At 35.2% G+C, this 12,469-nt stretch overlaps 1 protein-coding gene across 1 annotated transcript in view; it reads right to left on the bottom strand.

The window, feature by feature from the left end:
* LOC111639150 (nitric oxide synthase-interacting protein-like) overlaps window positions 1-12,469 on the bottom strand; it is a 127,441-nt gene that overhangs the window by 31,104 nt on the left and 83,868 nt on the right. The window contains exons 2-3 of the mRNA XM_023384942.1: window positions 6,930-7,172; window positions 3,197-3,209 (exon numbers count right to left, since the gene is read on the bottom strand). Of these exons, the coding sequence (XP_023240710.1) occupies window positions 3,197-3,209; window positions 6,930-7,105 (189 nt within the window). The 5' untranslated portion in view covers window positions 7,106-7,172. The remainder of the gene's footprint in view (window positions 1-3,196; window positions 3,210-6,929; window positions 7,173-12,469) is intronic.

Here is a 12,469-nt window from a genome sequence, read left to right as displayed (position 1 = left end):
TTTCTAGATAAAGAATGGCAAAAATTTAGTAGTGACAAACAAGATAAATTTTGAGTTGGTCTAAGACAGGTGTGGCCAAACTTTTATACCTTAGGGGCTACTTTTTTGGTAAAATGTAGTCTGCTGGCAACTATGAATATGGGCAAACAATTTTAGGATTTTTATATGCATATGCGTTAACATTCATTTGCATTATTCATCGGGATAAATACAAACAGTATGGGTATGTTGCACAGACAGTCTATTATTGTAAGAATAAATTATCAAATTAAGATTTTTAAACATTAATTTAAGTGAAAGCAAATTGTTCAACTTTAGCTTTGCGGGCTACTTTCAAAACCTTTGCGGTCAACCGCGGTCTACGTGTTGGCCATCCCTGGTCTAGGAGAAACACATAAAAATATTATGTGGAGAATGTAACACATTGAAGCAGGGTTTCCACTACACAGTACAAATTTTGCCATATGGCAATATTTTTATCACTGGCAAAATATTAGGTTGTTGCAAATGAAATGGCTAACTTTCACTTCTGACTTTTAACATTTATTACTTTAATTTAAAACTTCATATTCATTTTTTTGCTTTTATTTGAATTTTTGTCATTTAATAACTTCTTTATTTTATGTGTGATAAAATTTGTAATAGAATATATTATTACAGTGAGTGATCGGTTGACAAACAGTTCAGACAGTGACAAATCGGATAACGAACACTTTCACAAAAGATTTTTATGTTCAGATAACGAACACTTCACAGAACATAAAAAAAGTGACATAAAATAACAAATACCAATTGGTTTTCCCTTGTCTCCAGGTAACAATTCAAAACCTTTCGGAGCATGGGAGATGATGCTCAACTCAATACTAATCAGATATTATTCATCTGAACTTGGAAACTCTACATTGTAATTCCAGCTTTTTGTTTACCTTTCTGACAAATTTTTTATGACTGTTGGGCACTCATAAGTTTGGCGTCAGTTTTTTTATTTTCTGAAGGTGAAAGTTTATTGTCCTATCAGATATTCGTTAATGGTTAACAACAAAATTTTGAATTTCATTTGGGCCTCACATTTACATAATTCTTTCGTGCGCTAGTCTCGAATTTGAAGAATTCATTAAAACAGAAGGATATTGTCCACAACAAATTTTCAATCATGATGAAACTGTTTTATTTTAAAGCAAATGTCAAACCGTACCTACATTACAAAAGATGAAAAATTTTCCTGTGCATAAATCCATGAAAAACTGATTGACATTACTTTTGGAAGCTAATGCTAGTGGTAATATGAAGTTTTTTTCTGCTTCTTGTCTATGCATAAACACATGGAAGTGTGGATAGAAGGGCTAACTGGGACTGGTGCATCTCAAGACAGCGTTATTTACTCTCTAAGAACCGTAGAGCATAAAAAAATTTCCATAATTAAACAAAGACTGTCAGGGATGTAGAGATTGAATAAAAGGGCATGAGTCATGCAGGCTCTTTTCAAAGAACGGCTGTTTGAAGTTTGTACTCCAAGCATCAAGGATTACCTTCAGATTAATGACTTGCCATTGAAAGCACTATTGGTATTGGACAATGCACCAGGATACCCAAAAGACCTTGAAGATAATTTGTTGGCAGGCTTTTCCTGGCTGACATCAGTTTCTGCCCCCACATACCACTTCATTGATTCAACCAATGGATCAAGAGGTTATTGCAGGTTTTCAATAAATTGTTAATTCAAGCACTGTTTTGTCAGTGTTTTGAGACATGCCAGTTCTCCTCAATGATAACATTAAAAACATTTTGGAAAAAAAAAAATTGATATTCTTGAAGCTATACAGCTCATTCAAAAGGCCTAGTCAGAAGCCACTCAACAATTGAATTCTGCTTGGCAAAAGCTCTATCCCTCCTGCATTCAGGAGAACAGAGGTGATGTCACTGAAATTATGGATGAAATTGTGACAACTGCTAGAGATCTGGAATTGGAGGTGAATGAAGATGACATTAAAGAGCTCATAATGGAACCTGAAACTGATCTAATGACTGAAGAACTCCAAGAACTTTTAAATGAAGAACACAAAGAAACTCAGCAAGATGTGTTTTCTTCTAAAAAAGAGGAAGATGAAAGAGAATAAATGACAACACCTGCTATTAAAGATCTTTTGAAGAAGTGGGAGGATGTCAGAACAATGGTCTTAGAATGGCATCCAAACCAAGTTGAGGTTAATAGGCTTGGGGATCACTACAACAACAATGCTATTAATTACTTCCGAAAAATCTTAAAAGGAGAGAGAGAAAAGCAATCGACATTGAACAGATTCTTTATCATCTCACAAATGGAAAAACAACATGACTAATAAAAATGCAAGACTGTATATAAGTATTTTTATTATTACGTATAAACAAACATAGTAAGAAAGTATATAATTTATTACTTATTTTTTGGGTCTCCAGAACGAATTAATCAAATTCCCATAAAAATCTATGGTAAATTGATAATCAGTTAACAAACAATTCGGATAGCAAAGTCTTGGAATTATGTTTGTTAAGTGATCACCCACTGTATTACCTTTTGCTGATATTTACAATGAATTAATAATTTTATTATAGCATTCTCCTATGAAATGACTGACATGTTACCAACAAAGAGTATTATTAAAAATAGTATTATTATGAGCCTATATTAAAAATTTTCATGTTTATATTATTTTATGGTATCTTGCTTTAATAAATATAGAAATAGGTGCAATGTTAGTATGTTTGAATGTTAAATAAATGAACAAAAATTACTGCGACGACATCACAATGCTGGGCTGCAATTTTTAATCATATTTTAAATTTATTTCATTTAAAATACATGCTCTCCACCTCAAATTAGTACTGTAGTGTATTGCCACTGTATATCATACTTTTTATAACAACAACAAAGTCATGCCAGTCAACTATGTAATTCCACTCTGGAAAAAATTTTTAAATTGAAATCACATGACTTCTGGTAATTTGTATAGAGTTAATTGGGACCTCCTTTCCTAAGCTTTCTATATCTCATCTCAACTTTCATCTATTTAACACCATTGCAAGATTAAAGAAGGACAGACAGACAAACAACAGTAAGAATTTATAGGTCTACAATTTTTTCAAATTATAGCCTAATAAATAATATATTGGACTCAAAAATGCACTAGAATATTTTCCATTTAAATTAATGATAANAAAATCCTTGAGGTCTAAAACAAAAAAAATACAATTTATATAAAAAATAATAAAATAGAGCAAACAAATTTATGTTACTGCATTTTGTGATTGTTATTCTTTGTATTTATTATCCGTTCTAAATTAAATACAAAACTGATAATAAATATGACATTGTATGGTTCTTAACAAAGGCATTCTTTAGTATTAAAGATATACAATATGATCAAAAAGTATTAGAATGAAATTCTGAAGCTGAAATGTCAGGACAAAGAATTAATCTCCATTGAAGTAAGTTTCCATTTATTTGGAAGATTCTGCCATTATTAGAAGCACCTCTAACATTTTTGGAAATCAAGAAAAAAGCTCTTCACATTAATTTTATGGTTTATACAACACCAAACCCTTTTGAACAGCAAACTATACATCATTTCTTATCCAGCATACTTTAGATATATTTACTTAATCAATGAAAATGACAGACATCATTGTCATTTTGCTGTAAACTTTCAGTTTTTTGCTTATTGTAACGAGAAAAATTTTCATTAAGATGTTTTTTAGGATCATTTGCATTTCATTGGCAGTTACAGTAACTTTGCCAAGATAACGTCCAAATCACTTGTCGAGAATGCTGGACACAAACTAAAAGACATTTCTATGTCATAGACAATTTCTCTAATTGTTCCGTCTTTGACCAACACTCACCATCATAAACCTTTGACCCAGGCACAAATTGGGCAGTTTTAGAAGTATTTTGGATAGCCGGGGACACTTTGGGACGTTGCAAGGGAGTTTGTCCCCAGCAAGATTATGCAAATTAGGTGTTTGGGACACACTTTTTCCCTGGTATTCCAAGCTTTGACCTTTGAGTCGATTTAGGCAGTATTTATACAGGGTTTGGGCACCTGCATACACAGTAGATCATAGGAAAACTTGTCCCCCATGAGATTATGCAAATTAGGTGCCACATATACATGGCTTGTTTCTACTAGATTTTCAGAATCGTGCCCTTCAGACTACAGTTGTCAGTGTTAGGGTTTGGTCGTTAACCTGAAGAATACTTATCAAGAGAGCCAAAAATGTTTGTTTAATTAAAAAATATTTCTGGGAAATAAAGGGGTTGAAGCGTGAGTTGTCAATGTTTCTTCAAGTTTTGGTTTTTATGCTTTACATGATACTGTCCACTTTCCAAAGAAGTTTGTCCTTTTTATGGTTGCAAAATCACCTAAAATCTTACGTACAGCTTTTCAAATTTTCTCCATAGATGAATTTTATCATTTAATACAGTCGACCCCCCCTACAACACGGGTTCCTATAGTTCAGATTTCTATATGACGGCGAAAAAATTGCGACAGTATCCATACAAACATGGTAAAAAAACTCCTATAATTCGGTAAAATGTCATCAGGCAGCCGAACTACTTTCCGTCGTCCAGCGCCATGCTACGGAGAGTTTAGGCGGGTAAATTGAGTTTACTATCGTCTGTACAGTATTATATATAAATTAGGTACTGTATATATAATTATATATTAACTTAATTTATTGTAACTTTATTATAATTATATATATGCTTTCTGCCGCCTGGCAACACGCTACGGAGATTTTAGGCTAGTAAGTTGAGTTTATTATCGTCTGTACAGTATGTAAATTAGGTACCGTAAGTCTAATACAGCACTAATTTTATACATTTCTTGTGAAAGAAACATTTCTTATTCAACGGCCATAAAAATTATTTATATTAATGATGTCTCCAAAGTTCAACGAAGTTTTCGCAGAAAAATAACTTATCAGAAATCGCACCCGCCGTTTGATGCGCTGCTCTGTGACGAAAACAAGCTTAAGCAATGGCAACGTCGAATGGTGCACACTCGGTAAGCAATCCTCCAATTTTTTGTTTATAGCATAGTTTATACAGATTATTCCCAAAAAAATATACTTATTTTGGAAATGTTGAGTCGAATTAGTCTAGGAATTGATTAATTTTATGGAAGAAAACCTTTCAAACAGCCGTAGTCCATAAACTTCACACGTGTCGGGCTGTGATTGGCAAGGTCTCCTAAAACATCAATTTCATAAAAAATGGAACGTATCTACCATGTTATAGGGGGGGTCAACTGTATTTTACTTCCATAAGTTTCTAACATAATTTAATGTGCACATATTACTCAGTGGTTTTAAACATAATAAACTAAATAGACAACACACCAACTGATGTTCATAAATAATACTTAAGCAAGAAAGAACAATACAGAATAATCATATTTTGCACAGACACATGACATGTCTATAGCATTTACGAAAAATGCATTATTTTACATCTAGGCAATAAAAATAAATCAACTCAGCTTTATTCAATCAGATTTCACATATTATTATTAACTTTTCTTGATTAAATACAAGAATTGTCCAGCTAAAATTTATTTTAATGCATTCAAATATAGATTCAGTTATTTTGAAATATATTCTAATTATAGATAATACAGGCAACAAATAATAATGATTAAACATACAAAACACAAATTATATAAATAAACATAAAAGTCTATAACTCTAACATAATAATGAATGTCAATAAGCATATATCCAATAAACTATTTCATAAGTGATACTCTAATCAATTAAATAATTAAACGACACTTAATTCATGAAGTGTCGTTTTATCTCCAATACTGTTGCTTTCAACACAGCAGCTGCTCTCTACAGTTGTCCGCATAAGTACAGTACATTATGGGGCCAACCCTGTCACATACACCTGTATTTGTACGGGGTGTATGTGACAGGGTTGGCACGACATGTCATTGTGCCAGGTACTCTTATGTAGACGTATCTGCACGTGGACGAATCTGCCTGGAGACAGATAGAGGAGCGGTGTCTCAGTGCTTAAGACCATCAGAAATAAGTGTTTTCCGACACACTTAGATGACCCCCGTGAAAGGGTCATTTGACCCCCAAAGGGGTGGCAACCCAGAGGTTGGGAACTGCTGGATTAGAGTATCCGTTATGAAACATTTTAGTTTGTTGGATATGTGTTTATTAACATCCATTATTATATTAGTGTTATAGACTTTTATGTTTATTTATATAATTTGTGTTTTGTGCGCTTAATCATTATTATAACGTAGTCCCCAAGGCGCAAAGGTCAGTTTTTTACACGTATCAGTTTACTGCCCATTCTACATTCTTCGAACGAAGACGTGCACCTCAGTGCCGACTTTCACTCGCACCTCAGCATCCGGGCGAGAGCAAGTCCCACCCCTAAAACTATAACATCAAGTACTCCACAAACAGTCAAGCGGGCCACTCGAAGCCGGCATTAGTCACGTAAGCTAAATAATTAAATGCCACAGCCTCGGAAGTACTGCCATTGGGGCTACCTAGATGCACTTATACGAAATCATTATACTTTTCCTTTAACAATAGAGCCGTGCCAGTCATCTATCTAACACATTTCGAAGGAAAATTTTTGAATTGAAATAACACGACTTCCAGTTTGCATAGGAAGTTCTTATATTGTTAATCGGCCCTCCTGATCTCGCCTTTCATCTATCTAACTCCATTGTCGAGATTCAGGAAAGACAGACATATAGACGGACGACAGTGACAATTTATAGGTCTACATTTTTTTCAAATTGTAACCCAATTACATATAAAAACGAAAATACAGGTAAGATGGTAGCTCCGACGGAAGAAAGTCGGTCTCCTGATCGGGAGCCAGAACCTTACGGTGAGGACGGAGATGGAAAGAAAATACTCACGTCACCACGGGGTTGTGACAGGGCTGCAGGGTCAAACAACAGCAATCGAAATCCTTGACGGAATCCTTCCCGATTCGATCCTTTTGAGTACCGTATCCGCAAGTCTTCGTATCTTTCTGTTTTTCGTGGTAAGTGTACACGGCACCCGCCGTACAGTTCTTGGCGTGTCGAGTCATTTTTCGGTCGGCCTCCTTTTCTTCCTAATTCTCTCCGACGACGACCATTAAGCGACGTCGACGCCACCTAGAAATAAAAATGGTTAATTCGGCAGAAATTAACTTACATTGAAAAATTCGACGTAATTATTACTGTATTAAATTATAATATAATTTTTAAATAATTATTTAATTTTTTCGACTGTTAAAATTAAAATATTTTATCGTTCGAGAAAAATTAAGTTTTTAAAACTCTTTCCGCCCTTTTGGCACTAGAGAGGCCTTCCTCCAGCCATTACTCCGATCGCATTGTAAATTACAGCGCAAAGACGAATGGCCGAGCGGTCAAGCTTTGGGGACCTGGGTTCGAATCCGAATAAGTCAAAATAGCCTCTGGAAATTTTCGGGGTGGTTCGTTCGGATATGTCGGGCCCATCCCTCGCCACCCGGCCGTCTCATTGCGGGCCTGGCCGAATCCATAATGGGCTGGCTAAAAGGGGTCCTCTTAGTGACCACAGGACGGAGTTTAAACAGAAAAAAAACGCAAAGACGACGCGACTCTTCGTCCCTTTTGACTAAGTAAAAAAATTATTTTAACGATGCAATTAAATGATGATGACGAAGCAATTAAAAACCTTTTGAGAAAGGGTTTTAATTGCATCGATTAAATGAGTAGTCGTACCATGTAATTATTTATAATGGGAGTTCCTATTGGTACATTCGCTATCGTAATACGAAGAGAAACACACTCCGATTTACTTTCTAATTGCATCTCGTTTTCGCCGTAATTACGCCAACGGCAGCTGGAAATATATTTTCTGCCTTTTCATTCTACTAATTTACTAAAGTTATAAAGCGTTAACTTTTAATGCGGAATAATAAACATTTTATACAACGATAGTCACCGACGCCATTTTGCGCCTTTGTCCGACACATTTCTCCAATCTCAAAACAACCAAACGAGATATTAATGACGTTGGCCCATCGCCGAAATCTATCGTTTATTCGGACGAAAGCGCCGCCTTGCGTTTTGTTCGGTTCCGTTATTTGCATTACCCGAAACCAGCAAATAATAGGATAATACATTCGTGGGGAGAGACTTGTCAGATTAACGGCGAACGAAATTAGATAGATGGAGATTGCCGATAGTTTTCGTAGACGCGTTCCGTCGTTAACCGAATTTCGCGGAACTGCCGAAGATTCCGAGATTTACGCCCGCTCCCAGGGGTGACGAAGCAGTTGTTTCCCTGTCGTCAACCGCCGACACTCGAGGCGGGTTGACGCTCGTTGCGGATGAATTCGGCAGACACCCGTTGCGCGGTTCCGTATAACAACCGGGACATTTCTCGTTTCTAGCACTGTTTTACACGACGGATCGACGACGAATATTCCGGGCGGCCGCCTTCTCGTCCACACTTTTCGCCATAGTCGAGTGTCTTACTGTAGATTATCCACACCGGAGTGGATATTCTACGTAGAAGGTATACGTATTTACATTCGGAATGGAGTAGAGTATATACGAGAGACTTTAGAAATGAAATGGACGAAAGCGATTCGGTTCAAAACCCGAATTCGTATCGGTGAATCGAAAAACACGTCGGAAGGAAAACGGGCGGGTGCGTCCGAGACGGGAAATTGTCGTCGACAGATTCCACCTGCAGAGATTTGCGACATCACACGTGCCGTGATTTTTATTTTTACCGGCGAGACGGCGAAAAGTCTGGGTCGAAACTAAATTTTCGTCCCGTTGCCCTTTAATACTCGGAAACGGGATGCGGGAAGAAAACGTCCGTATTATTACGTCGACGAGCCGCCAGCGTACGTAACCATTTTGGAGCCGCCTTTAGACGGTAATTAACGTATTTCAAACGCCAAGTATGAAATTTGGAAGCGTGCCAAGGGAAACGCGTAAGAGCCGGTCGAACCTTTCGAGTATATAAAAATACGTCACCGTCGACAACGACAGACCGCGCCGACCGCTCGGCTTTTTCGAAGATGAGAAATCTAATTTTAATGGTTTTCTCGGTAGCCGTGGCAATACGCGGTAAGTTGCTCACTCCTTCTGTTTTACACATACACAATTAATCTTTAGTGTGATACGCGGAAATACTTCCACGTCCGTTATTCGTAAATATGAAGGGCAATGCAATTCTAGATGTATTTTAGATTTAATTTCCGATAAAAAAAAATATCCTCGTTTGACCTTTGCAACATTTAACAAAACTTTTCTGGGACGTTTACGGAAGAATGGTCGGCATTTATCCGAGTTATTCAGTCCCGATGGATTCGTTTCGGTTTTCTTCGAATGAATAATCGAAAATTGTGGAATGAATTTTTAATTGATAAACGCCTTCTCTATTCCGGCGAATATAATTTATTGTTGAAAAGTCTGTAATTCGCAACGTCTGCAAACCAGGACGAAACTCGAGAATGGTCGTTTCGATTTTGTAATTTTCGAGCATTGACGGGAAATATACATTTAAAGATGGGGGAATGATATAATATTATGTTTGTTTGTTTAGTAATGGCAGCAGTTGGGCGATCTGTCTAGTGGAATGCCTTCTTGGAGGATTTTTTAAGGAAAACTGGCCCCTATTTAAGCATTAAAGACGTGGAGAAAACCCGGAAAACTCCACGTGGCTAGTGTTCGGGAAATGAAGACCGCTCGGCCGGTGGTGGGCCTTTCGGAACAATATAACTGTCGACAAATTTATATTTAAGTTTTAATATTATTTATTATATATAGACTATTATAGGCGTTATTGTAGTTTTTATATAACTATTGTATACAAATAATAATTGTAAATTGCGTTTTCGAGTTTAGAAATGAAATGCTCGAGGACGGGATATCCGATTAGAGAAAACGGTTGCAGAATTAGTTGCGTAGCCGGCATAGAGGACGACTTATGCGATACTTATTGCAAGAATAATGGAGCGGAAATCGCGTAAGTTCGGGGTATGATTGTATGGTGAAGCATCAAAAATAAGATTCAACTGTTGAAAATTGGATAGTAACTCTTCAAACAGTAAGTTACTAGTTGATATTCAAAATTCATAATTTTTTTTATTTTGAAATTATGATTAATGATATTTTGTTTAAGCATAGTGATTCTGCATGTTGTATTTTGAATCTTTCTAGCATTCTTATGTTCTTTGTTAAGTAATTGTGAACTAAGAACCCCAAAATTGAATTACAATGTATTTGAATTTGACAGTACTTAAAATGCTAATTTATACATATATTTGAAAATCTGGACCAGTCCAAATATTTCATGCTTCACTGTAATAATTATTACTAATGTTGTTACAGTTTATAAACTAAATAATTAAAAAACTTTTAAACAAAATTCATTAATTGTTTAGTTTTAAAATTCAAAATTTATCAAAAATTTTACTAATTCTCTAGAGAATTTAGTAAGTCATAATTTATTATACAGAAGTATCATAAAAGGCTATAAAACTTAATATCATCCTCATAAAATAAAAAACTTTTAAGTTCAAGTTACAAGTAAGTTTTTTAAGAAACATTTTCACTCAATATAAACTGAAGATTGAAAACATTCTTCAAATAAATGTTATTTGGTAATATAAATTTAGCAAATTATCACACACTACACATATAGGATAATGCAGAGAACTAATTACCTCTTCTTTCTTTTTTTGTCTTTCATATTCTTTCAGCTGTTTTGCTATTTCTTTCTTTTTATGAATTACATATTCCAAAATAGCTTCTTTGTCATACAAAAATCCTTGAGGTCTAAAACAAAAAAAATACAATTTATATAAAAAATAATAAAATAGAGCAAACAAATTTATGTTACTGCATTTTGTGATTGTTATTCTTTGTATTTATTATCCGTTCTAAATTAAATACAAAACTGATAATAAATATGACATTGTATGGTTCTTAACAAAGGCATTCTTTAGTATTAAAGATATACAATATGATCAAAAAGTATTAGAATGAAATTCTGAAGCTGAAATGTCAGGACAAAGAATTAATCTCCATTGAAGTAAGTTTCCATTTATTTGGAAGATTCTGCCATTATTAGAAGCACCTCTAACATTTTTGGAAATCAAGAAAAAAGCTCTTCACATTAATTTTATGGTTTATACAACACCAAATCCTTTTGAACAGCAAACTATACATCATTTCTTATCCAGCATACTTTAGATATATTTACTTAATCAATGAAAATGACAGACATCATTGTCATTTTGCTGTAAACTTTCAGTTTTTTGCTTATTGTAACGAGAAAAATTTTCATTAAGATGTTTTTTAGGATCATTTGCATTTCATTGGCAGTTACAGTAACTTTGCCAACATAACGTCCAAATCACTTGTCGAGAATGCTGGACACAAACTAAAAGACATTTCTATGTCATAGACAATTTCTCTAATTGTTCCGTCTTTGACCAACACTCACCATCATAAACCTTTGACCCAGGCACAAATTGGGCAGTTTTAGAAGTATTTTGGATAGCCGGGGACACTTTGGGACGTTGCAAGGGAGTTTGTCCCCAGCAAGATTATGCAAATTAGGTGTTTGGGACACACTTTTTCCCTGGTATTCCAAGCTTTGACCTTTGAGTCGATTTAGGCAGTATTTATACAGGGTTTGGGCACCTGCATACACAGTAGATCATAGGAAAACTTGTCCCCCATGAGATTATGCAAATTAGGTGCCACATATACATGGCTTGTTTCTACTAGATTTTCAGAATCGTGCCCTTCAGACTACAGTTGTCAGTGTTAGGGTTTGGTCGTTAACCTGAAGAATACTTATCAAGAGAGCCAAAAATGTTTGTTTAATTAAAAAATATTTCTGGGAAATAAAGGGGTTGAAGCGTGAGTTGTCAATGTTTCTTCAAGTTTTGGTTTTTATGCTTTACATGATACTGTCCACTTTCCAAAGAAGTTTGTCCTTTTTATGGTTGCAAAATCACCTAAAATCTTACGTACAGCTTTTCAAATTTTCTCCATAGATGAATTTTATCATTTAATACAGTCGACCCCCCTACAACACGGGTTCCTATAGTTCAGATTTCTATATGACGGCGAAAAAATTGCGACAGTATCCATACAAACATGGTAAAAAAACTCCTATAATTCGGTAAAATGTCATCAGGCAGCCGAACTACTTTCCGTCGTCCAGCGCCATGCTACGGAGAGTTTAGGCGGGTAAATTGAGTTTACTATCGTCTGTACAGTATTATATATAAATTAGGTACTGTATATATAATTATATATATATATATATATATACTTTCCGCCGTCCAGCGCCACGCTACAGAGAGTTTAGGCGAGTAAGTTCAGTTTACTATCGTCTGTACAGTAAATTAGGTACCATAAGTCTAATACAGCACTAATTTTATACATTTCTT

Source organism: Centruroides sculpturatus, unplaced genomic scaffold (assembly GCF_000671375.1).
Source record: "Centruroides sculpturatus isolate CEXI.00-Female unplaced genomic scaffold, Cexi_2.0 scaffold1085, whole genome shotgun sequence".
Lineage (NCBI taxonomy): Eukaryota > Metazoa > Arthropoda > Arachnida > Scorpiones > Buthidae > Centruroides > Centruroides sculpturatus.
This window is presented reverse-complemented; position numbering and strand designations above follow the sequence as displayed.